General features: G+C 40.1%; 1 protein-coding gene across 1 annotated transcript; it reads right to left on the reverse strand.

Annotated features, from left to right (window-relative positions):
• Positions 1-752: 752 nt before the first annotated feature.
• On the reverse strand, positions 753-26,474 carry hdac11 (histone deacetylase 11). Its single transcript, XM_028576031.1, has 11 exons — positions 26,231-26,474; positions 25,732-25,791; positions 22,130-22,278; positions 19,498-19,598; positions 16,787-16,903; positions 10,726-10,768; positions 8,691-8,767; positions 6,902-6,964; positions 5,647-5,743; positions 4,156-4,334; positions 753-1,128 (listed from the first exon to the last, which is right to left on the reverse strand). The coding sequence occupies exons 2-11, from the start codon at positions 25,764-25,766 to the stop codon at positions 886-888; spliced, it is 1,104 nt and encodes a 367-aa protein (XP_028431832.1). The 5' UTR covers positions 25,767-25,791; positions 26,231-26,474; the 3' UTR covers positions 753-885.
• Between the last annotated feature and the right edge of the window lie 1,122 nt (positions 26,475-27,596).

Here is a 27,596-nt window from a genome sequence, read left to right on the forward strand (position 1 = left end):
GTGGCTAGGGGTGTAAATCACATGTTATGTCTCCATACAATATTATATCGATTCTTAGGACAACGATACAATATTTACTGATATCACAAAGTCTGATGGATGCAGGGCCTTGCGACTGATACTAGTTGATACACAAGCCCATTTAACACAATCAGCTACATTTATATTTAATTACACAAAGCAACTAAAATATGATTTGACAATTTCATTACTTAGCTCTTCCAGACATTTAAATTAAAAAAACAAACTACTCTTTTTAATAAAAAGAATAAATATAAAGTGGAAATTTCAAAATAAAAGCACATCTTAAAGATGACGATATGTACGGTATCTAAATTTATATTTAACCTTTGTATCGATAATATTGGATCGTTGAGGATTAAATCGATATATCGAATAGCGATTTGCAAAAATCCACAGCTCCCTGTTCAGATGCACCAATCAGCCTCATGCACACACATTCATTCTCCCTTGTGGGGGAAGGGGCTAAGGAGACCGTTTTGGGCTTTAGCAGAAAGGGGGGGAGGGACTGAGAAGTTGTCTCTGTTCAATTTTTTGTCCTGGATCTTCGCAATCCCCCCTACAGCACCTTTAATGGTGCATTCAATTGCAACTTGTAAGCTCATGGTGCATTCAATGCTGTGGTAAAGTACTCTTCTGCCATCTAGTGGTTCCCTTTTTGTCATTTAACAGCAATTAACTGGTTAAAATAAGTTATTACATTTTCAATAAATCACTTAAATTTGACCATATGGCTTTAGCAATAAACAAGCAGTTTATTTTTTTCCGTCTAGTAAGTATCTGTTCAAGGTTTAGGCACTGGCACCGTTTAAAAAGTATCGTTTTAGCACCGGTATTGGTTAAATAAACAATACCTAACCCTACTCATACAGCAGTGAATGTCGATCCAACAGAGCCAGAGCTGCACATCATGCTGGTCACCAGTGATGATGATCCCTCCCCCTCCAGAGCCTCTGCTCCAATCAGGCCCTGCCGGTGCAAGTTGAGGATGGAGTCGGCGATGATGCGGGCGGTTTTCTTCTGGTATCCCCCAGATGTTACCATGAGTATGGGGATGCCCCGTTGCGTTGCAGCCCTGAACACAATCTCATCTCTATTTACAATGCCCTGGCAGAGAAAGACAAGAGAAACGCTGGTCTGTCAGTCTATACCCGGCCTTGGATAGTACTAGTACCTTATCTGAATCCTCACTCGAGGAGGGAAGGGAGGCCTGGCTGGTCCGATATCTCACTTCTCCACTGCAGAGCAACAAACCTCTCTGGGCGACATATAAAGTAGGAAAGAAACACACATCCCTATTCGTCTAGGGATTGAGAGTGGGAACAGCTTGTGTCAAAATTCTCATTGATTATGGAGCACATATACTGATTTCATTATTATTCAAGAAACACAGTGCCTGAATTGAGCCAAAATATGTGCCAGTACCATTACTCAGCAATTGCATGACTTGCTCATCGCATGTGTATTGGATATATTTATATTCATATCTATACTTTGTAAGTAGGGGAGACCCTGAATAGTCGACTATTTAAAGACTTGATCTAAGGATCCTGAGTGGACTGCCAATCTCACAGTGGAAGCGCCGCAGTGTCTGAAAATGTGGTTATCAAACAAAGGATCGTTCCTTTCGGGCTATACGGGGCTGCTAAATGTTAGATTTGACATGTAATTGCTTGGTTTTTCCCAATAAATCATGATATATAGCCTATTGGGAAAAAGATCAGCCTATTGATAACACTGGTATAACAATTACAATTAATTACAATTACAGGTACTCATGTGGAAAAAAATCTTAAGTGCTGGTACCATTCAAACGACAACTTTACATCATTTTTAATTTCAGGCCATATACTATACCATCCCGGTTCAGCTCTGCAACACACATCAGTGTACCATTCCCAATAACACATTCTTATTTGCTCCAATTATTCTCTGGAATTTGCAGGATCACTGGCAGGATATCTCCGCACACAGGAAGTAATAAATCCAAATTTGTCTCATTGCGGATCAGCTCTCAGTATGCTTTCAAACTTCCTGACAAATTAGCAACATGAAGTGCTCACGTAACACTACACAGCTGGGCCTGCCGCTTCTACATTCAGATATTTCCTCTGCCATTACAGCGCTGCAGATAAAGAATTTGATCTTCTAAAAATGTATCTTATAAAAGGGTTTCTTCAGAGTAAACAGGGATGTGAACTGATCAGAAGATGCTCTTCACTTTCACTAGTAGCCAGTGCCTTTTAACAGACACATTGCTACAAATCGGTGTCATCTCCATTCCTGTATGTAATGCCATCTAAAATGAACAAAAATCACAAAAAAATGAAAGTTGTGTTTAGGTTCATTTTTAAGGAACATAGGAAAGATGCAGGGATACCTAAAGGGAAAGTAATGCAACAAAAGATATGCTTCCTGATTTTGTTATAGAGCTGCAAAATTGGAAGAGTTATTGCAGGCATACAGGGTTCCTGATATTAAAGTCCCCTTCATTTTTTCTACAGACAATGTCACAGTTGTTGAAGTCCTAAAGTACAAAAGTACAAAAGATGAGGAACTGTGTTTCAAGAAAAAGTAAAAGCTTGTGAATGTAAAAAATATATGTGGAAAAGAACTACAACTCCCAAAGAGTATTTTGGTGAGAAACATCCCTCTCATTGAGTTTGAAATTCTGTTGCATAAAATAAGTACATCGTCTGACTCTGAGGTTGAAAATCATTGATGTACAAGTTAAAAATAAAGAAAATACTTTGGCGAAAGAGCAACAATGGTGGAAAGTAAGAGCAGGGATCTGTGTAACTGAATGGTATGTAAGCTACCTAACCAATAAGACTGACTGGCATGTGTCCTCGTTTCCAAAGGTCTCCGTTTGTGCCTTTTTTATCTACAAGAGGCAATCATTGTGTTGACAGTGTGACGCATAGCAATGTGATGAAAATTCATCCAATTCGCGACTGAGACTGCAACCCCCCCAGCACCAAACCCCAGCACAGCCTAGTGGTAAACAGTGGTGGAAGAAGTATGCAGATCTTTTTACTTAGTAAAAGTACTAATACCACACTGTAATAATACTCTGTTACAGTAAAAGTCCTGCATTGAAAATGTAAGTACAAGTACCTCAAGATTTGGACTTAAAGAGTAACTACCGTTTTTTTCAACCTGGATAATTCAACATTTCCCTAAGGGCACGTACTGTATGTATATACAATACAGGAAAAAATGAATTTTGGCTGGACGTCATTCACAGAAAGAATTATTTACATTTTTACAAACTAGTGGTGGGATGTAACTAAGTACATTTACTCAAGTACTGTACTTAAAGGGTAACTACCATTCTTTTCAACCTGGACCCTATGTTCCTTTGTGTTTGTGTCTAAGTGACTGATGGGAACAACAATCTTTGACATTGGTCCAGTATTAAACGAGATCGCTGCAGTCGGCAGCGGCGAAACAGGCTACAATGTAAGTTAATAGGGCAATTGTAAAGCTTGTATTTACCTTCACAAAATGCTTGTTTTGCCGCTGACAGACTCAGATTAATATTCTAAGTGTCTGACAACGTTATGGAAAGGATTTCTAAGGAGGTCGACCTTTCTGTTAAAGAGTAAGATCCTTTTTATAAAACATAAAAACATCCGCGAAATTGCGTTCGCTAAAACCACCAGACTCCATGTAAATAAACATTTTGGCATCGTAAAATACACTTCATTTGAAGTAGACAGAAACGAAATAAAACTATGAAAAAAACTGTTTCAGGTCGTCTTTCCACTTTTCCAACCATCACAACTCTAGTTGAAGTTGAAATAAACACAAAGTTTACCGATTTACATGTGAAAATATATGGCTCTATATAATGTGACAGGAGCAAAAAAAGCTCAAAGATGGCTTAGTTTTAATTGTACAGTAAAATTTGGAATCGGTACAGCTCTAGCTGCACCAAACATTCAACTAAATATTGCACATTTGATTAATCGCGGTCTTCACGATTAGCTAATCGCATTCTTTCAAATCACGATTTCGATTCGAAAACGATTAATCACTTAGCCCTAGTATGAACTGTAAAAAGTTACTCTGTCACTCCAGGCTTATCAATACTCACTGGAGTTCATTTATATTGGGTGTCAGAAAGAGTACCTGTGGTGATATAGAGAGTCCTCCCAGCGGGTCCCCATCCAGGATGTCCGTCCCCGCGTTGTAGACAATGATGTCAGGTTGGACCTCGTTCAGCGCCCCGTCACAGTGGAGCTTTACTTTCTGAAGGTACTCCGAGTCTTCAGTGCCCCAGTCCAGCTCCACCTTTCTCTTTATGGCTCCTGGAAATACAGAGAAATGGAGACATTATGGATATCCACACTGATGCAGGAGATATTCACAAGAGGTAGATTTGTCCCACTCAAAAAATATGAAAGACAACTCACTCCACGAAAGAGGTAAAAATAACCATTCAAGGGGCTCAAAATGGAAAATGTGATTTGTGTCTACTTGTGCTGCATGGGGGGAGGGGGGGCAAAGAACACATGTATTTATGTAGCTTTACATTTGGAAGCTTATTGGCTTTAACAAGGTTAAAAAAGATCCATTCACCAGAATGGAGGAAATTAAGTGTTTGACGCTTAACAATTTATTGTGGACAACCACCAGACCCCCCCCCCCCCCTGTTATATTGTGTCCCCGGCAATGTTGAAACAAAACCTGCAACCATAATAAAATAGGAGCAGTTATCCACGGGCCTGATGTATATGTGGGCTAGTAATTGCTGCAGTATTATATGCAACAGCATATCTTTTAACTCAGGCAGAATAGACTTACCATGTACAGGTGGGTAATTGTGTTTCTCTATCTATAGAATACGCCGAAGTGTAAATCTACAGCAGTGCTTTAATTCATTAGTATGTCCATTTCCAGTAATTAATTGTTAATGATGAAAAAGGTTCATTATAAGACCTTTATGTTTCATAGAAGCTAATTCATTTCAATTTATCACTGCTGAAAAAAGGAGACCACATTTGAACGGACAGAAATTGAAAACACGAGAGACACGAGGCGGTGCTGTGCCGTAATTGCTTCACATCGGACACCAAAGAAGTGCAAACATTAAATATTATACATAATCTGTATGTGTTTTGTATGTATATGTAGCTACATCCTTGATATACCTTTCTAAAACTAAACTAAAATGAAATCCAAAAGTCAAAACTACAATAAAATAAAAACTAATTGAAAATTCAAAACTATTATAACTAGAGATGTTCCGAGCCAATTTTTTCCTCCCCGATACCAATTCCAATACTTGAACTTGCGAATTGTTTTAACAGCTGTATAACAATGTACGGATGTGATATGGTTAAACCCTTTGTGAAACATGAACAATTACAGACAGAGAATGAATGCCATAAAACCTTCTTTTATTGTCTAGTTTCACAGTCAGTCATAACGAAAAAAGAACATCAATAAAATACTTTAAGGTAGATTTTTTTCAGGGCTTCAAACTACTTGGTATCAGATCAGTGCATAGTTTCGCATACTCGCCGATACCAGCTTTTAAGGCAGTATTGGAGGAATTTCCGATACTGGTATTAGTATCGGAACAACTCTAATAATAGCCTTGTGGTGCTATCAACTCACTTTTGGCATATCCGTCCCCAGGATATATGTAGCGATTATACACATCCATGATGAACACTCGTCTGTCGTCCAAGAAATCACGCTCGTGTCCATTTCCCTACATCAGAGCAGAACCACAACCTTTATTAAAGACCTCATATTACCTTCACACAGTTGCTAGAAGCCAAGGAGGACACGGCGGATTAAAAAAACATGAAGAACTGTGCAGAAGTCATTATCTTCACTCGAGCTTCTGCGGACACCACAATCTTCTGAACATAGTCATACTGAGAAATACAGAGAGAGTTGTGTGGAGCTTAATTAGCTTTGTAGCAACTCATTTGGCTTGAATGTAACGGGCGCTCGTTAATATCAAAAAGTGACACACTAAAGTTTTAAACATGCAATATGAAATTGAACAAATGTCTTCATATTAAACTTCAGAGTGCATAAACAACATCAAATAATAATCCATCTCACAATGTTAATGCAGTGTGCATTTCCACAGTCCGGAACCCTTTTCCCTGATTATTCGGACATCACACGAATGCAGCTCAAACGCCCTATCTTGCAATGTTAACCAAAGTGAAACATAATTCGTGTATCCGCCCAATGATTTGGGTCTGCTCCAAAATGTAACCCTCTGAGGTTCGCCTGGTTTCCTTGTGGAAAAAAGAGCCCAGATAACTTATTTCAAGTGAAAGAAAGGACAAAAAAAATTATATTTAAGATCCTCAGCTGGGAGCAAAAAGGCTGAGACACTTTTATGTCATTTATTTTGGCTTTATTTTAATTTATTTATCATTGGAACAATGGGGAATTTAACAAGACATCTTTTATTTTATCCTCACAAAAACTAAAGTCATTGGGAGACAGTTACATCGGTCAGTAAAAAAAGATATCCAAACTGAATTATATAGCAAAAGTGGTACTGCAGCCCCTTTATGGCACAGTTTTTGAAAAAACTTACAAATTGTTTTATACAAAAGCAGAGAAGGTGATGTGTGTGTGTTTAAACAATGTTTTTATTACACAAAACACAACCCACACATCACAGAGTTAACAAGCCCAAGCATACAAGTAGCTGACATTACTGCAGATAACCCAGTGATAGTCCAGTATTATCCAAAGCTGTATGCCAGTGGAGATCTTTTCAGATACATTTCACTGAATATGACAGTAAGGGCCAATTTGGCCCACATGGAGCCTCATTGATTGGGGTGGTGGTAAAAAGGAATGCACAGTGACACAGAGAGAGGTAATGGTATTGGCTCACCTGATGAGCATCCAGATCAATGATGGTAGCCCTGGAGATGCCTTCCACTCTCTCAAACAGAAACTGAGAGATGAATGGGAAAATGTTTACTCTCTCTCTCTCTGAAGATGACACATTCACAGATCAGACTCTTTCTATGGGATTCCAAAGTAAAACTCATACTTTTGATATTAAATTACAATTGAGCTGAAGTACAGAAATGTCCACAATAAGCGTTAACAACAAGTTAAGCTCATACTTATGTTTTGGTTTGAAAATGCTGAAAGAATGGAACGTGTTCAATAGCTGCATGTAAACCCTTCACTCCTTTCTTTTTTGGTACTAAACTGTCTGCGTAATCTAGTACTTGCAAAGCATGATCGTGTACCCTCATCAACTGCAAGATATTGAACATTAATACAAAAGCAAAACGATGTCATGTTTGCTGAACAGCAGCCACTGAATGATGACGATTGAATGATGGAAAATGCAGTTTGAGAGACACTAAGCCCTCAAGAACATTTCTGGGCTGTGAGCCTTCACAAATGAAATCTAATTAGGGGGGGAACACCGATCGTGCTTTATATTCCCCACAGTAACTGTGTTTACATTCTTTCATGTACTTTGTGATACAGACATAGACTGTAAAAATAATGGACAAAGCTTCCAGCTCTGAAAAGTGAAGCCAATGCAGAAGTGCCTTAAAGCAGGGAGCGATTTCACTGGCTCCAAAAAGAAGTCTGTTTTTATAGAAGTCTATGACAGGGTTCTTGCAGGTTTTAGTAAGTCAAATTTAAGACCTTTTTAAAGACATTTTAAGACAATAAAGATTGAAATTCAAGACCTACACGACGCATTACCAAAAAAATGGGTACCACTAGTAACCAACAGCGGAAATCACTGATCTAGCCACGTCTCGTTAAAAGTACACTTTCCCATTTTCTACACGTAGGCCTAGCCGAACTTTAACAAACTCTGAGGAGACGCAGACGGATTTCACGGGCAGGTATTGCATGTATCATGGGATTTGTTTTATCACCGCGTACGTACCAACGTCAATATCCCCCAGAAAGAACTACAACACACTGAACCAACGTTCTGAGGACAGTGTTGTGCTGGTTCTGTTACAGAGCAAAGACTCTAGAGCTCCGCTTAGTAGGCTATCACTCCATACTTTCTCTTTGTAGGCTACGACTCCATACTTTCTCTTTGTAGGCTTCAGCGCCATACTTTCTCTTTGGAGGCTACAACTCCATACTTTCTCTTTGGAGGCTACGACTCCATACTTTCTCTTTGGAGGCTACGACTCCATACTTTCTCTTTGGAGGCTACGACTCCATACTTTCTCTTTGGAGGCTACGACTCCATACTTTCTCTTTGGAGGCTACGACTCCATACTTTTCTTTGGAGGCTACGACTCCATACTTTCTCTTTGGAGGCTACGACTCCATACTTTCTCTTTGGAGGCTACGACTCCATACTTTCTCTTTGGAGGCTACGACTCCATACTTTCTCTTTGGAGGCTACGACTCCATACTTTCTCTTTGGAGGCTACGACTCCATACTTTCTCTTTGGAGGCTACGACTCCATACTTTCTCTTTCTGCGGCCAGCGTTTCTGGAAATGAACGAGGGTAAAACCTTTTTTAGACCTGACCAAATGAAATTTAAGACCTCAGATGAAAATCTGGCGGTTTTTTTAAGTCGTTTTAAGGCCTTAAATTTATAGTTTAGAATTTTAGACTTTTTAAGCGCCGAATGTGAGGCTATTAACCCAGAAATGTACTGTTGTTGATCCAGACTAGTCTTACCTTGATGGCCAGAGTGATGTCGGCGAAGGCACAAAAGCCCCCTCCCCTGTCACTGGAGCAGTGGTGGAAACCTCCTCCTGGGAAACAGAAAATCCACTGGCTCAACATCAGGGCCATTAGACAAGCCGAGAAGGGCTATTATTTTAAACAACCATAATTGGTCCTGGGCTGTTATTGAGTCTATTGCAACTCATAAAAATGGCTGCTGTTCTCCTGTGGCACAACAATGGCTGTATTGACACCAGAATGGGACTGTTCAATTGCTACTTAAATGCTTCAAGTGCAGCAATGTACAGTACAGGGATGGGGAAAAAAAAAAGACTGTGAAGAGACTTTTAAACAAAATGGGATGATAACCATTCATTCAGGTTAAAAGTTACACTCCCCTCTGCCCTGCTATGCTCATGTTCATTAAACTACAGTGTACGGTAGAATATAAATACAGGCCAGTAAGGCGACGGGGAAAAATATGATTACCATTTATTGCCTGGTCTCCAACAACTTCTTTTATAAGTCTTTTATAAAGCCTGCATCCTATTTTATTTCTCATTGCTGAGTTGAGTTGCTTTTTGTGTTTTATTGTGGATTTTATTAATGTTTTACTGCAGGTGCTTTGTTGCTTATTGTATATTTTATTGTTGATTTAATTGAGGTTTTATTGCGGGTGCTTTGTTGCTTATTGTATGTTTTATTGTTTATTGCTGATCGTATGTGACGTACCTTGAGTGTCATGAAAGGCGCCATTAAATAAAATGTATTATTATCACAGTGTTGAGACGCATGATATGTCAGACGCATTTAAATAGCGTTTATATAGTTATAGTTTATTAATGGAGAACAATATTTCCACCCGATTCATTAACAGAAGGTGTGAAGCAGCTGATTAAGCAGGAGGTACAAAGTAATGATGCAGCTTTTTTTTTTGTTCCCTGCTTGGCACAAACTGGAGGGCAAGCAAAAGACTTTCCATTTAATTTCGTTAGTACATAGATACATACTAGGCGTGGTACGGTTCATGAAAAAACATCCGAACCGTACGGTTCGCTTGTCTCGGTTCGGACAAGATTGGATGGAGATGATTGGACGAACACGTCACGTGGGTCTGGCTGCTCTCGAATTTCAAAACAGACAAATGGCATCTCGTTGTGAATACAATCTCATATTTTACGAAAATAGTTCACCGAAACGTGTTTCTGAAAACATTTTTAGCGAGAAATGGGCCATGCAGTTGCTGAATCTGTCTTCATTTCACATCGACAAAGGTCAGTTTAAAAGATTTTCCTCAAATTTTGAGAGGCGGCGAGCCGAGTCGACCTCTCCTCAACGGTGGAGCGTGGAGTGCTGCACGTCACGTCACCTGTATTTTTGTAAGAGCTACACTGAAGTCGTTAGTTTGATGCAAGTTATTTCAATTGTTCAATCTTCATGTGCTAAAAAGGGCACATATGTTCCTGTCAATGGCTAACGATACAAACTACATTTTTTGCCAAATAAATGGAAACCTTGTTGAAATCATTAATGTCTTTCATCTTGCTGTATCAAAATCTCACCTAGCTTTCCTCAGAGATGGTCCCAATAATGTGCTTAAAGTCAAATTCCGTTTGTGCATGATTACAAGATAGAACTATGTTTTAATACTGTATCCTACATTGTCGATAATTAAGCTATATATCATGTGTGTGATTAAAGAAAAAATAACAACAAGAACCGTACAGAACCGAAAACCGTGACCCTAAAACCATGATACGAACCAAACCGTGGGTTTTGTGAACCGTACCACCGCTAATACATACCCAACTGTGACCCCAAAACCAAGGTACATACATACATATTAACGTATTGTGTAGGAGACAGGTTGGAGATAAAATTGGTATCCACAAAAGAACCAGTGTCAGAGTCACGATATTGGTATTGGTACCGGAAGTGTTTGAACAATACCCAACCCTACAGTAAGTGGTAATGCTCTCTCACATATTGGAGCTGTATGTACAGCGATTGGTTGTGTTATGCGTATCAGTACGAGATACTCACTTACCTACGTTTATAGCCCATCCTCGGTCAACAGCTAATTTCCCCGCCTGTGGAAAAGAAAATATTTCAGTTAAATTTCCCAAACAAACATTGAAAGATTATTTTTTTTAAAAAGACCCTTTCTGAGTGAAACAGAATATCAAGTTATAAATAAAAATGACCTTTTCCAAATAAACCACAAAATGCAGCTACAATCATGAAGGGCCTTTTGCATTCACCAGAAATGATTTGTGTTTACTGAAGAACAGAAGAAAGAAACAATCTCCTTGGAAACTATTTCAAGGTGATGCATTCAGATGCTGCTTTTCACTGCAGGGCACAGATCTGGAAAAAAAACACTTCAAATTCTGTATGTGTTTACCAATGCTTCTCTTTTTTCCCTCATTTGTGAATCTGCCCTTGCAGGCATTGTTAAGATATCATTATTAACACCTGTGCTGATGTCCTGATAGGAGAGGACAAAATGGCCTACATTAAAAATGGCTCCATGAGAACAAGCATAGATATTAGACTGAGACCTTTTTCGAAACAGCCTACTTTGACGCTCGTCTATTCCTGGTGTTGCGGTACCGGTACTTAGAGCAGCCAAAAAGGATGAAGACCTGCATTTCAGCAATAATTTCTCACATTTTATATATATATATATATATATATATATATATATATATATATATATATATATATAAGAACAGTCCATATACCAAATAAAACCACCAGCAAATAAGTCCTTAAGAAATAATACTGTTTCCATAATAGTTTTGCTGAGAAGCACAGTGGATGTTTGCTCAAACTATGACCTTATACAATTACAAAAAGTAGTATGACTGTATATTCATGCACAGGGAAAGTCAGCTTAAATAATATTGTTACACATAATGTTCCCATTTTTTAACTCCCATAAATGAAATACATATTGTCCTTTCCTTTTATGTTAAATTTAAAACATAATCTTGTTCAGGAATACCCTGACTATGATCATGTAAAATATGATGTTATTTTACTGTACAGTTTGGGAGAAGATTTAAAGAGAAAGTTAGCTCAATTTACATTCAACGTCAACGTAGGTGTTGGAGCCTACATTTACTTGTAGAATAAGAGTGTATGGTAATAGCCATGTCATTTTGACTTTTCCTCAGGGAATTCTCTTACAGATGCACTATATGTGAAATATAGTCTACTCCTAAAAGCATTTTTTCCTGAGAAAAGAGAGACAGGCAGTGTTTGTTTCACATGTTGATCAACCTAATCCTAATGTGCATGGCTACGCATAAGGAAGGGGTTATTTAGGGCTCGTTGTTCCACTGACTCATGCTCCTAAGAAACAACCGGGGCTTATCTACTTCACTCAGATAAATCATTAATAACTGAGATGTGTGTACATCTCTGATCTTGAGGACTCTATTCCGAAAATTCTTAAGATCTTCAACAAATTTGGCTCAATTTCCGGCTATAAAATTAACTGGAATAAATCTAATCTTCTTTTATTGAACAACAGGCATGTGACATCAGTGCTACAAGGGGTATGACTGAAGGAATAGATGTGAAGTAGGATAAGGTGCAGTAGTTTTTAGTTTTGATTTTTATTTTATTTATTTATGATATTGTGCAATATACTCCTTTTACTGTATTCTATTTATTGATGTGTTGGATAGGTAGCGCTGTGGATGTCTGGTTCAATGTTTGTGTTGTGGATTATGTGTCAATATGCCTGTACTGTACAACAAATTGCCGATCGGGGACATTAAAGTTTTGTAAGTCAATACCAACCTGGAAGAAACTTGATACCTTAATTCGGCAGTATATTTGGAATAATAAACAATCTAGGCTAAAATACTCTACCCTGAAACGTACCACAAACACGGGAGGCCTGGTCCTCTCAAACTTAAAAATATATCACACAGCCTTTCAGCTACGGGCCCTCAGAGTGTGGATGGACCTCTCATCTAAAGTTCCATGGCGAGAAATAGAGCAAAACCTCACTGGAAGCCTAAGACTACAAGACCTTGCCTTTGCAGGTGTGTGTCCAAAAAAGTGTATGCTAGTCTATGGCCCTATTATCACCAACACATTGGCCAACTTTAAACAGGTGGAGGAGCAACTACGCTACACCAATAAGTGGCATTTGAATACCCCAATATGGCACAATGGACACTTAATGTCTGGTAACAAACCCTTTGCTTGTAACCGGTGGAGTGGCAGAGGTATTTATACTTTAGAGCAGCTATTCAGTGAGAAAGGTATGTTGAGTTTTGAAGATTTGAGAGCTAGTTTTGAGGTCCCCAGGACATCCTTTTTCTTTTATCTTCACTTAAGCTCAGCCCTAAAATGTTACGGAGTGCCATGGGGAAACAGTCTTGTGGCGCACCGAGTCATTAAATGGTTTGTTGATTTTCCTGTGAGAGGATTAGTGTCCAAGATTTATGCTAAACTGATGCAAGTATCCATTGGAGAACTCCCAATAGTAAATAAATGGGAGCAAGAGCTGAGCCCTGAGGGGAACGCAATTAATTGGGAGACCGTTTGGGACAACATTTCCCACTGTTCCAAGAACCCAAATCACGAGCAGATCCACTCCAACATAATATGCCATAGGACATATTGGACTCCTCAGAAGAGATATGTCTCTAAAGTCATTCCCACTCCCTATTGCACGTTCTGTCAACCTGAACAAACTGGAAGTTTTCTGCATATGGTCTGGGAGTGTGAACAGGTGCATGAGTTCTGGAATAAAACAACATCAATAATATCTGATGTGATAGGATGTCGAATTCCTGCTGACCGGTTGTTTTGTTACTTAATGACGACTCTAAATTACACTGCTTGGAAGACAGAGGAAAATTTGGCTAGCCGGCTCAACTGCAACCAAGAAAATGATAGCTCAACGCTGACTCCACCTTCCCTCGCTTTGTATAAAACAGTGGTTGGTGCATTTTCTAGACATAGTTATGCTTGAGGATTAACAAAGCCAAATCATTGACTATCAACCTATGGAAAAACAGCAGCACAAATATAAGACCTAATGACCTCAACACCACAAGAAGTAGAGGAGAGCGCAAGGTGAGATTTCTGTTTGTATGTTTGTTTTGTTTTTCTGGAGACTGCAGAGGGTGGGGGGTGGGAGAGGATTTTTGTTCTTGTTCAATTGTGTTTCTCTGTTCTGTATGTTTGAATATGAAAAGCAATAAAAAATGTATCTAAATAAATAAATAACAGATGTGTGCTACATTCACGGTAATTTTTTTTCACTAAGAGTTATATGTTATATGTACCTGGCAGCATCTACTTTTAAAGGCAGGTCAAGATTTCAATCTCGGATGAAAGAGGGCCCATATATTTCTGGAGCTCAGCATGTAGGACACCTGAGGGAAAGAGATATCAGCTGGGGAGACTCTGTAAATGCCACACTAATGGCCATTCTGGCCATGGCTCTAACACTCCTCTCTGTATGGGGAAAAACAAGCGCTCAATGTAAGAAGTGAGAGCACAAGGCATTTTTTACTATAGCCCTCTAACTGCATCCTCACAACTCCATTAACCATCACTCCCAGAATGCATCTCTTTGGGTAAAAAAGACCTTAGGCATGATGCTAGCTGTAATATAATTTGCAATATATCAATTTAGTTTTTATTTAACCTTTATTTAACCAGAAAGAAAACCTCATTGAGATTAAAAATCGCTTTTTCAAGAGTGTCCTGGCCAAGACAGGCAGCAGTACAGTCACACATACACACACAAACACAAAGTACACAAAAAACATTAAAAACATAAAACAACAACTAAAGCAGCAAATATTTCCCAAAGCCAACCACAATTATAAATACATCAGGCAAAACATCTACAGCCAGATGTGTCTGCCTCCGAGTCATTTAGCATCCTCTTAAAAAGCGACCAATGAGACCAGCTCATTAAGTTTCAAGGTTTTCTGTAACTTGTTCCAGGCAGCAAACTAAAATGCCTTTTTTCCCAGTTCAGTTCTGACCTTTGGAATAGACAGCAAGAAAAGATCCTGAGACCGGAGATTCTAAGTCCCCTTACTATTTTGTCTGATGTAGGTCAGAAGGGGAAGTATACCTATAATATGGACTGGAAACCACACAATGTGCCCCCAACTAATTGCTGTCCCATTTGTAAAAAAAAGAAAAAAACCTCAGTCTGATCGTTGTCGAAGCTAACTGTCTCACATTCACCCATCCTTCTGATTTGCTTTGATGATGTAATAAGATGATGTAATACCCAGTCTCAACAACAATCAGAAAAGGTCCTGAGGCCTGTACTACGAATCAAGATCAACATGCCCTGGATTTCAGTTACCCGGCTTCACCTGACCTAACAACCGCGGTCCACTAGCTTAGCTTAGAGTAGCGAATGGAATCCTATGTTGCCGGTTAGCATGTCGTGAGTAAAAGTGACCCGACAACAGCTGTCCCTGCCCGATGTGAGTCGAGTGCCGATGTGAGTCACGCACACTCAGATTTAAATGGTTTACGGCATAACGTGTCTTACTGAAATTTGTGAAATCTGTAAAATAATAAACTTTTCTCTTTACATACAATAACAGCAGATGGAAATCATTTAAAAAACGTTTTAGCTATCTATGATTGCTAACGTTAGCTCAAAACGCCGTTAGCATCTAGTAGGCTACTTGATTGTTAACGTTAGCTCAAAACGCTGTTAGCATCTTGTAGGCTACTTGATTGCAAACGTTAGCTCAAAACGCCGTTAGCATCTAGTAGGCTACTTGATTGCTAACGTTAGCTCAAAACGCCGTTAGCATCTTGTAGGCTACTTGTCGCAAAGTGACACATGCGCAACTCACATCTGCACTCGACTCACACTGGGTAGAAGAGAACGGAGTTAGACAGCGGCGACACACAGGGCCGGGAACATCCAATTATCCTAAAATGAATAGTCATCAATCCAGATTACGTGTTTTCGAAAAAACTGTATTTCCATGGAAGGCATTCCCCCTCCCCACAGAGGAGATAGCCAGTGGCTTGTTATGTACAATTGAATCTCAACAGAGAAGTTAAAGAGTATGATAAGATAGTGTTATCATCTCTGAATATTTAAGAAGTTAAAGCTAAAGTTTGTTTTTTCGGTCTCCCCCATGAGGAATTCTAAGTAATGACAACAACACTGTCGCCAAATGATACAAGCCTTCCTACACGCAAAAGTCGCCGGACGCCACAATCTTCTGAACATAGTCATACTGAGAAATACAGAGAGAGTTGTGCAACTCATTTGGCAATGGCTTGAATGTACCGGACGTTCATTAATATCAAAACCTTGCGCGCTAAAGCTTTAAAAGCTGTTTTTGTGGAAATGCCTTTAAATTGTAGACGGAGTAAACCCAGCCCGATCTGCCGGCGATTTGATTTCGCCCTACAGCTCAGGCTGGAGACCTGTACATTTATCTATCCTGCTTCCGTTACAATTTTGCGGGGACCAATCACAAACTGGCTTATCCACCTGGCGCGCTATTGGCGGGTTTAACACAATGACGATAGAGAAGCTAGCAAGCAGCTTCTTGTTAACATTCAACATGGCGGCCACCGAAGCGCAGCAGCCAGTTGATGCCGCTGTCACTGCTACATCACCCAGACCGTTGGTCTGATTTGTTGAAGGACTATCGTACAGAGTTATTTGAACTATGCCCGTTGATCACCCCTCTTGTGCAGTAGAAACTACAGAGCACACTCCCCAGACTAATGTTCAATCTTAAAAGATTGAGCTTGGTCTGGTGATAGCCAGACTATTTAAATTCTGTATTTGATTCTAAATTGTCCCGTTTGTGATGCTGGCTGGGTGCTGGGGAGCTGCATGTGTGAGCTGTGATGCACCTGCAGAGCTTGTATTTATTTGACAAAAGGTAACAGACACAGTAGTGGATCGCGTCACTATCTGATAGTGGTACACTACAGAACATCATCTCTATTTGACATAGAGACATAGACTTCCTCTGACAAATGACATTGGATAGTCGGAAGATGGGTAAAATATGTTAATATTACCAGATACAAACATGAAGAGAGACGGAGAGGAAATGAGGCTCACAGATATCTACCATTATTGTTCCTCCAGTCTGTGTCCGCAAAGGCCTCAACACTTTCCGCTGCACCAGGAAATTAGGCAGAAACAGGAGGGGTGGGATTTCTGTGATCGTTGCCACCACCAGAGACCACTAAAGTGAAAAAGAACACAATTAGTCACAGTATGTCGAATCCTTTTTTTCTGTGCTATGACTCCATCCCTTATCAGACCAACAAAACCACAGATGAGAGGACCTCAGTTGACTGAAAAGCATTTAGCAAGACATCTTTGTTTCATGGAAGACAGAATCAGGAGTGCTCCTTATCGTTCATTTATTTTCTTAACAGACACGCTAACTGAATGACTTGACTGCATGAGCAGAACAGTAGTTCATACCTGCCAAGACACCCGTTTTTCCCGGGTTTCTCCCTTTTTAGCCCTATCTCCCGGACCCCTCCAGGTTTGTTATTTCTCCCGGGAAACTCACGTAATTCGCATGGCCCAAACTCCTTTATTAATAAACGGACCAATATGTTTGTCTAATGTTGACCAGTTGCCAGATCTTGCATGAAACGCATCCTATTCACACAATCCACACACCATATAATTTTCAACCCATTTGTCACCTCAACCTGGCAACCTATAACCCTCAACCTGGCAACCTATAACCCTCAACCTGGCAACCTATAACCCTCAACCTGGCAACCTATAACCCTGTTGCGCAGTTGATCTCTGCGCAAGCTTCGCAGAAAGTTCAGACCCAAAAGCGAGCCGACAAAGATGGCAGGTGAAGGCGGTGTAAATTTTAACAGTGATGGGCGCAACAATTTACATACATCTTACTGAGTCATATCGACAACCTCCACGCTTTCTGTAAGGTGTGTCGCATTAATTTTAATGTAGCGCACGGCGGGGAAAATGACACTACCCAACAATTAACAGCGGCACCATCACATATAAGAGCACACAGGCAATTCATCCATCATCACGAAAGGACAGACAGAGGCAGAAAACGTGACGCAAGCTGAACTGCAATGTAAATAATACACTTAACAGTTACAGTACACTTAACAGTCGTGTCCACCCCCCCCACCCCCCGGCCAGCCTCCATGCCCCCGCACAAATCTCCCAGATTTTGAAAACCAAATGTTGGCAGGTATGATGTAGTTGCAAAAGTGGCAAGAAAGCCCAGAAAGCCCCCCAAAAAAAAGGAGGTAAAAACACATTGTGTTTCAATGTGTGCCCACCAGGGTTTGGAGAGAAAAGGTGTAGAGAAGCTGACTAAAGAAAGAGTCTCGCTCTCGACTCTCGCGTGAAAAAAAAGAACAGCAACAGAAGAATGCAAATTCACAGCAGAGTACTGAGGTACCTCTCTTGAGCCCTCCGAGATTTGGTTCTGCATGCAGTAGATGGGGGAGAGAATGAATACAAAGCCTTTGAACATGATAGAACTACTCAAGGGCGAAGGTTTTGTTTCAACATTTTGGGGGGACACATTATAGCCGAGGGGGACGGGGGATGGGGGACAGGGAGTGGGGGACTGGGATGGGGGGGACGGGTTGTTCTGGGGACCCCCAGAAAAGTCTGAGCGTCAAATACTTCGTTCCCCGCATTCTGGAAAACTGTTTTTGAAACAATTTCTGCAGCACAAGTAGACATAATGATTGTTTTCCGTCAGATCGTTCATTTTTGACCGCATTTAAAAGGTAGCTTCATATCTCAGAGAAAGAGGGAAAGAAAAGAGATTCAGGGACTGTGCTTTTTTTTGCCACTGCAACACGAACATGTGCTGCGATGTGAAGATGGTATGGTCTACTATAGGGGTGTCTGAAATCGTTGGGAAACGAGCCCCTGGACGGTTAATTCTCCCTCTTTTGGGGAACGGGATGTCTTTATTATTTCGTGAGGAGGACAAATCTACCTATTCTAAATATTCGGGGAGGGGGGGGGGGGGGGGAGGAGGACACACACATCCCCTACATTCCCACGTAATCTACGCCTATGGAACTACTGCTATCAGCTTTACTGTCCCTGAAGCAGACACTCCTTTCTGAGAGATTTACAACCACATCTCAGTATTTCTATATCAATGACTGTTTGGCAAATTGCCACAAACAACTGAACTACAGCCTCCCAAATCCACTCTGGGGGGAAAATCAAATGAACATCCTAATCAACTCCTAGGGCAGATAGATTAAAAGCGCTAAAACTCTTATTGACTCAAAGGACTCGGAGCAGTGCTTTCTTCTGAATATATGCTTGACATGATTGATTAGAATGAGGACTAATTATGTCACCTCCTTGCATTACAATATGAGAAGGAAAATGTCAAATAGGAGAAACATTTAGAGAAAATCTGAGAGAAATACCAGGTTTAGTTGTGATTGCTTTCAAGAAATGCCAATAAACCAGAGCACGTTTTTTTCTCCTGTGCTGGAATGCTGTGCTGACTGTGGCAGACCTTCCTTAACAGCGCTGTGGAGGAAGGTCTGGCAAAGCGAGACTAGGTTGGGAGAGAGGAATGTGAAGCAAAGCGAGACTATAATTTAAATATCAAATCAACAAAAACTAAAAAATCCTGATGGACCCCTTACCTCCTCGGGACTACTGAGCGATGCGTGTAATATCACAGAGATGTACAGAAAGAAGTGAAGAGATGAAGAACTGTAGCGAACATGCCATGCTGTCATAGAGAGAGATGCACTAAAGAATGGAAGTGTTGGGGGGGGAGGGGGGATGAGCAACCTTTAATCTGTTGATGTAGCGTTTGGTGTGAACCACCAGCAGATCCTCTTCAGTAGCTTCACGGGCTTCCACGATGTTTCCATCAGTGATGAAGTGCTCCTCTGTGACAAAGGCATTGTGTGATTAGAGTCAAATAAGTCAAATAGGCTTGCGACTAATACTATGATGCTGTTGTTACATGAAAAACTTGGGATTGTGACATAAATTCTATAAGCTAAGGCCCCTCCCACACCAACACCAGTATTTTCAAAACCGCAGCTTTTTCTATGCGGTTTGGCCGTTCGGCCACACGCAAACACAGTATCAGCCTCTATATTTACAGGCTTGTGGTGATGCGCAATGTGATATAGGTAGAGCTGGGCGATTTTTCTTTTTTTTATTTACGATTCGATTTTCACCCCCTTCCGTTTAAAACAAAATAACTGCGAACTGTAAATATATTTTAAAAATATATGTTTATTGTATTTAATTAAAGTGCATCAACATAAACAAAATTGCACAGGCAAACCCTTTCTCTAACTGAAAAGTCACTGTGCAGTGTGCAACAAAGATTGTTAAACATCCAAATTATTTATACTGTATTTGGACTGAAAATACAAGTAGCCTACAAGATGCTAACGGCGTTTTGAGCGTTTTTTTTTTAAATATGAATCGATTTGACCTACCAACTCGATTTTTAAATCAAATCGATTTTTTTCCCAGCCCTAGCTATAGGTGCCAACAAAATCGATATTTGGTACTGCCACTTACACTTCATGAGAAAAAAATCATAGCAGAGAATCGTGATATCAATTCTAAGCTAAAAAATCAGTATTCATATTTTTCCCCAAATCGTGCAGGCCTACTTCCTGGGGGCCTGCGTTGAACTGCTTGCTGGGGTCATTTGATTAGTACAAAACAAAATGGCGATCGTTGTTATTTGTAACGGTGACAACCTGCATCAGTGGAGCCGTAAGGTGTGCCACAGCTCGCTCCATAGCAACATGATTTTTAACACGATTAAAAATGCTACAAAAAAGGTATGGTTTTGAATTTTAGCATCACATAATTGTCCATTATTACATTTATTAAGATTCTTACATGTATCTTATTTTTGACTAACGTTAGCTGATGCAGTTTCTTTCTTGGACGACACAGAAAGGTTGTTACACGCTACGGTAAAAAAATAAAAATAAATAATAATCAGCCTCTGAGTTTGAATCTAACACAGATGGGTCATTAAACACATTATTATTACACAACAGGTTCCTTTGCATGGTTTTGTAAATTGAGTTTAGTTTATTTATGAAAGGGGACAGCGCAAATTAATAAAACGCATGATTTCCCATGGGTTAAAAATGCCAGAATTAGCCAAAAGGCTATTTTTCATCTGTAGTCCCCTGTCTTCGATGATGTTAAAAAAGGCTTTCTGAAATACAAAAAAACAAAAAAAAAAGAAAAACAACAGAGTATGAAGTGAAAAAATATAAATTAGAACAGACAGAACCATTAAGAACAATAAAAGCAGTATTAAACTAGGAGGAAACAATAAGTAAAATCCATATATGTTGACTCAAACTAACAGAATAATATGTATCATAAATAGTGTTAGTGCTGACATGTATATGTACTGACCATCCAGTATTTTAGCTGCTTAGTAAAAGACGTATATGTCAGTCCTTCCAGAAAAATGCAGAGTTTTTTTGTGATTGTTGCTGGCAAAAATCCTTGATTATGCGGCACGTTTTCTTAAAAAATGCGATGAAATATGCAGGATATTTATGCAATTTTATGCAATGAAATAGCGGGAACTTGCAAAAACTCGGTTTGATGAAAAAAAAAGTGATCCCCCCCCCCAACACCCTGCTTTTCGATGATGTTCACGTCGCGTACTTACGTCACTTCATAACGTTCCCATGGCAACAGGGAAAAGGCTGCATCATTTTTCAACTTTCTGCTAAGATATATAATGTGACTTTTTTGCAACGAAAATGCGGGGATTATGAAATCATGCAAGCCCCACATATTTTGTGCGGAAATCTGCAATTTATGCGGCGAAAGTTTAAATATGCGGACTTTGGCTGATTATGCATTGAATTATGCAATCACATAATCACGTTTTTCTGGAGGGACTGATATGTGTTTAACTGTCTGATGTGGTTTGGGATTGAGTTCCACTCTCTTGACCCTCTGATGGACCAGGCTGACTGACTAAAAGAACTTTTCTGCAATTATGCTGGTTTAATCTGCAAAAGCAGCCACTTTTTCTCTAGGTTATTGCAAAGGTGAATACAAAAAGAGTCCAAGGATTTTCCTATTTCAGCAGAAGCTCAATTCTTCATTTGCACTCTTAACTTCTGAATGTTTTGTGAATTCATTACATTGTGTACGACACTTTCTATAGCAAAGTCAATCCACGGTGCACGACGCAGGTTTTGGCGCTGACTTTGTGTGAAGTGGTGCCAGTTAGCCAGCGACTGTTTTCCCTCGGCCTTGAAACCCGTGCTGGGCCTCATCTCCTGTACCCGCACAGACTTCCACAGGGAGTCTCACCTACATCTCACCTTCTCCACTCTCTCCTCCTTGTTCTCTACGTCTCTTTGCTTCTTTGATCAACTCTTCCCATCTGCCAACGTGTTTCTCATTCTCTTACCTTTCAAGAAGCGAATGACTTTCCCCCACTTCCCTGCATCAAATGGATGGAGCTTTTCAAGGCCCATGAAGGTGATGTTGTAGTCTGGGTGGTAGACAATGGGGAGACATGTTCGAGGGATGCTGGTGTACAATTCAGTGTGGTGAGAGCTGAAAAAAAAAGAAAAAAAAAAAAAAAAAGGTGTTTAATACAACACTGCTGCATTACATTTACATAGTGATTTCCCCATTGGCTTAAAGTGTAACTTCTTTTTTTAATTTTTCAATCTGGACCCTATTTTCCTGTTTTTGTGACTGATGGTAACAAGTTAAAATGTGTAAAAAATAAATTGAAATTATTAATGTTTTTCTGTCCACAAAAAGTGCTTGTTTTGCCACTGACATGCTCACATTGTTATTCTAACAGCGCTGATCCATTTTTGTGACACGACTGGAGCGTGGTGTCGCAACGTAATACATCCATGTTGGACAAATGCGTCACGTCACGTGGGTCTGGCGGCATTTCAACCGACTCGGACAGAATACGATCTCATATTTTACGAAAATAGTTCACCGAAACGTAGAGCTGGGCAATATATCAATATTATATCGATATTGTGATATGAGACTAGATATCGTCTTAGATTTCAGATATCGTAATATCGTGATATGGCATAAGTGTCTTTTCATGGTTTTAAAGGCTGCATTTTCTGAACTTACCAGACTGTAGTAACTGTTCTATTATTTGCCTTTACCCACTTAGTCATAATATCTACATTACTGATGATTATTTATCAAAAATCTCGTAAATATTTTGTGAAAGCACCAATTGTCAACACTACAATATCGTTGCGGTAGGGGTGGGCGATATGGACAAAAAATAATATCTCGATATTTTTTCTGATTTTGACGATAACGATAATTAGACGATATCCTTTTTAAAATGTGTTTTTAAAAGTCTGAGTTACTTAATCACTGATGATAATAATGGGCACAATGTTGAATGAAAACAGTTCTTATTTATTTTCTTTAAAATGTAAGTAAGTAAAAACAATTCAAAAGACAAAATACTAATACTATACTAATAATTGAACTAGTAGGAGCATTGAACTCTGAGTACACATTCAGTTGTTCACCTCTGCTGTAATGTAAATTGTGCAGCATACAAGCAAGATGAAATCATAATAATAAACAAAGGGCTCTGTTCTGTAACATATGGCACACAACCATGTCCTTATTGTTAGAAGTCCTGGAGCTGTGACAGGGCCGTGTCAGGCCAGGTACTGATAGTCCTTCTACTGGGCTGTATAGTCCTTTTGACCGGGACTTATCCTGGGATCCAGAGTACAAGCGGCCGAAATGGGTTTCCTCAGGAGGGTGGCTGGCGTCTCCCTTAGAGATAGGGTGAGAAGCTCAGTCATCCGTGAGGAGCTCGGAGTAGAGCCGCTGCTCCTTTGCGTCGAAAGGAGCCAGTTGAGGTGGTTCGGGCATCTGGTAAGGATGCCCCCTGGGCGCCTCCCTAGGGAGGTGTTCCAGGCACGTCCAGCTGGGAGGAGGCCTCGGGGAAGACCCAGGACTAGGTGGAGGGATTATATCTCCAACCTGGCCTGGGAACGCCTCGGGATCCCCCAGTCGGAGCTGGTTAATGTTGCTCGGGAAAGGGAAGTTTGGGGTCCCCTGCTGGAGCTGCTCCCCCCGCGACCCGACACCGGATAAGCGGACGAAGATGGATGGATGGATGGATTATCCTGGGATCAGGAATAGTTGGATGTGACCTGACTGGCCCAGGTGAGGGAGAGGAGCAATTCTGTGTGCTTTCTTGATGTTAGAGTCTACATGGTCTAGTATGTTCTTCCCTCTAGTAACACAATCTACATGCTGGAAAAAGCTGGGGAGTACAGACTCTAAGGACGCCTTATAAAAGTCCCCTCCAGGTGATCGCGCTGCAGTTTGTTCACTATGGTTAGCAGTGAGCCAAACTTGTGCTAACGTTAGCATCGGGCGCTATGTAGACGGCAGTGTGCTGTTTTCATAGTAAATAAAATGGCCTGTATATTACCGACAGGGCTCCAGGTCAGGTGAGCCGAGCTGGGCAACGATCCTGCTGTTGGTACTCTATTCATTGTGCACAAAAATGCAGTCCTCTGCCTCTGGTCGTGCCGGAGTTATTTTCTCATCCTGCCGGTAGCTAGCTCGGCGTGCTAGCGCCGACAATAACCTGCAGCGCCCGGTCTGGCTGTGTCCTCCGGGATGTTATGAGCCGCCTGGAAGGCTCTCGTAACGGCTGTGTTGTATCGTAGTCTATATTGATTAGTTCAGTGTGGCTGTACTTGTATAAATATACACCGACAGGAGAGCTAGTACAATCGCGCGCCGTCATCTTTGTTGACATTAGTGAATGTGTAGTCCATTCATCATAAAGCTGGGCTTTTGGCTTTTCCAACTTTTCGCTTCAGCCTCTTTGACGGTGACATGTTTACCTGACAACAGCCTTTCTTTCTGCAAGCATTTTCCACCAATCAGGATGCTGCATACTACAATAATGTTTCCATAATCACAGACTTTAACCATCACTCCTCAGTGAATTGCCTCCTAGTCTGAGATATTTTTCTAGTTAAAGAGCCAGTTATCATTATGGAGTTTCCATGTTTTTTAGGAGTTTTCTCACACTAATACATGTTAAAAAATAGTAGCATTAATTCAGTAAGAAAGTGAAAATTTCGAACAAGAATAGGCGTATTAGGTATAAATTCATTTTATTTTCTTTATTTGATAGTCCGGCCAACAGAGTGCTTTTTTTTTTTAATTCTGAAAGAAATGTAGTTGATGATCCCTGCTGTAGACTCTCTGTCCAGTCAGACATATATATTGTGTAATTGATGTTTTCAGTTCAATTAATTAAATCCAAGTAAATGGAACACTCACAAGATGTCACCAAAAATCACTCGGTCCCCCTTAAATCTTTCAGAAAATGATGTAAGTGTATCGAAATATATCGAATCGTATCGAATTGTATCGTTGGCTGAATATCGTGATATATATCGTATCGTGAGCTGAATATCGTGTATCGTATCGTATGATTAGTGTATCGCTACAGCCCTACTTCCCGGGATGCTTTGCGGGCGCGTTAAAGTTGTTTGACGTCACCGATAGGACCCTTAATTCACCCATTTACATGTGGAAATATGCTGGCTCTATACACACTATAAGTACTATTTATTTAAACGTTAATTTTTGGTGAGTGTGGCTATGGTCATTTCTGAGCCGTTTGATGTAATCAAAAAGGATTGTACCCTTTAACAAAAACGTCTCTGTCTGTAGGGCTCCATTCCATAATGTTGTCAGACACTTAGAATAATAACCTGAGTCTGTCAGTGGCAAAAAATTTGTGGACGGAAATTGATGATGCACATTTTGCCCTATATGGTTACTGTACATTACAGCCCCGGTTTGCAGCCGCAGGTTAAAGCGTTCTCACTCAATACTGGACCAGGTTTTTTTTGTTAACGTTAGTCACGTAGACACCAACGCTTGGGAAAATAGGGTCCAGGTTAAAAAAAATACCAAAATTGCCCTTTAATAAGCATTCTTAGAACTGTCGTGCTGTTAGTTTGTGCTGCTCACCTCCTCTTCCCTTCATTATCTTCTTTGTGAGACATGTTTGTCAGGCATTGCTACTTTCACCTGGGGGGGGGGGGTAAAGATTAGCAATATACAATGAAATGTATTCACTTGTTACTACAAACTGTAACTCTCAAAACATGAATAATTCGGATTAAAAATCACAATGTTTTACAATTCTTTAATCTAGCAATTTAGTTTGTAAAAAAGTACATTGTATCAACATCAAATGTTACTGTACAGTACAATACAAGCAAGAATGGGGGACAACAAACCACATGTATATGAATCGAGTCAACTCGCGCATGCGCAGTGGCAGCTATACATTTTCAGAGACGCAACGACACAAGGAAACGTGCGAATCGACACACAAACACACACGCGCCTCCGAACATGTGTGTGCAGGTCCATAATGATTGGTCCCAGCTCATTTTATCTAACGTTAGCTACTGTGTGGACTGTTTCAAAAGGACAGAAACTAGCAACAGCCGATGTGACTCACCTGCCACTGTGTATGTGGAATATAAAGCTGGTCACCGCCGACAGCTCCGGGAACTAAATAACCTCCGTTACTGGAGACGTTCAGTGTTTGTCCTTTTGACGGGATTTTAGCTTCGGTTATTTGTAAGCAGGCAGCTAAAAGAAAGAAAACGTCTTTTCTTCACAGTGTTGCTTGGACACATCCTTATTACGTCCTGCTCCACTGCTACGTAGAATACGTACTGTACGTAGGATATGCTCGAGCTCCGTCCGTTACGTTGTTAGCGCACACGTAGCGTAGCTTACGTATAAAGCAGAATAAACATGAACTCCAAAAAGCTTTCACTCTATTTCTTTCTTTCACTATCTATATCTTACTATCTTGTCCCGTTCTTCCTAATGTACAGTACAGGCCAAAAGTTTGGACACACCTTCTCATTCAATGCGTTTCCTTTTTATTTTCATGACTATTTACATTTTAGATTCTCACTGAAGGCATCAAAACTATGAATGAACACATATGGAATTATGTACTTAACAAAAAAGTGTGAAATAACTGAAAACATGTCTTATATTTTAAATTCTTCAAAGTAGCCACCCTTTGCTTTTTTATTAATAAGGGAAAAAATTCCACTAAATAACCCTGACAAAGCACACCTGTGAAGTGAAAACCATTTCAGGTGACTACCTCATGAAGCTCATTGAGAGAACACCAAGGGTTTGCAGAGTTATCAAAAAAAGCAAAAGGTGGCTACTTTGAAGAATCTAAAATATAAGACATGTTTTCAGTTATTTCTCACATTTTTTTTTAAGTACATAATTCTATATGTGTTCATTCATAGTTTTGATGCCTTCAGCGAGAATAGTCATGAAAATAAAGAAACACATTGAATGAGAAGGTGTGTCCAAACTTTTGGCCTGTACTGTATATATATATATATATATATATATATATATATATATATATATATATATATATATATATATAGTATATAGGAAGTGGTCAGCAGCTCCCTTAGGCAGATTAAAGAGATTACAGAGTCAGTGTGGGGAGACAATTTTAGGTCCTGTGAAGTGGTTGATCCAAGGACCCTAAAGGAATCCACAGTGGACATTGTGTCGTTCTGGATGGTGAGGGGGTGGAAGAGACCTAAAGTCCACTGTCATCTCCTCAGTCTTCTTGGGATTTACCTCCAGCTGGTTCTGACTGCACCATTGGACCAGCTGTTCCACCTACTGTCTGTAAGCAGACCCATCACCATCCTGGATCAAACCAACGACGGTGGTGTCGTCTGCAAACTTCAGGAGTTTTACAGACGGGTTCTTTGAGGCGCTATTCATTAGTGTAGAAAGGCCCGTATTAAGACAAGGTGGTGCCCTTGGGCACT

Source organism: Perca flavescens, chromosome 4, assembly GCF_004354835.1.
Source record: "Perca flavescens isolate YP-PL-M2 chromosome 4, PFLA_1.0, whole genome shotgun sequence".
NCBI lineage: Eukaryota > Metazoa > Chordata > Actinopteri > Perciformes > Percidae > Perca > Perca flavescens.

Coding starts and splice junctions, on each gene's coding strand:
- hdac11 (XM_028576031.1), bottom strand. CDS start 25,766: ATGTCTCACAAAGAAGATAATGAAGGGAAGAGGAG. Junction 22,279..25,731: donor GATAATGAAGGGAAGAGGAG/GTGAGCAGCACA, acceptor TTTTTTTTTCAG/CTCTCACCACACTGAATTGT. Junction 6,965..8,690: donor ACATCACTCTGGCCATCAAG/GTAAGACTAGTC, acceptor TTCATCTCTCAG/TTTCTGTTTGAGAGAGTGGA.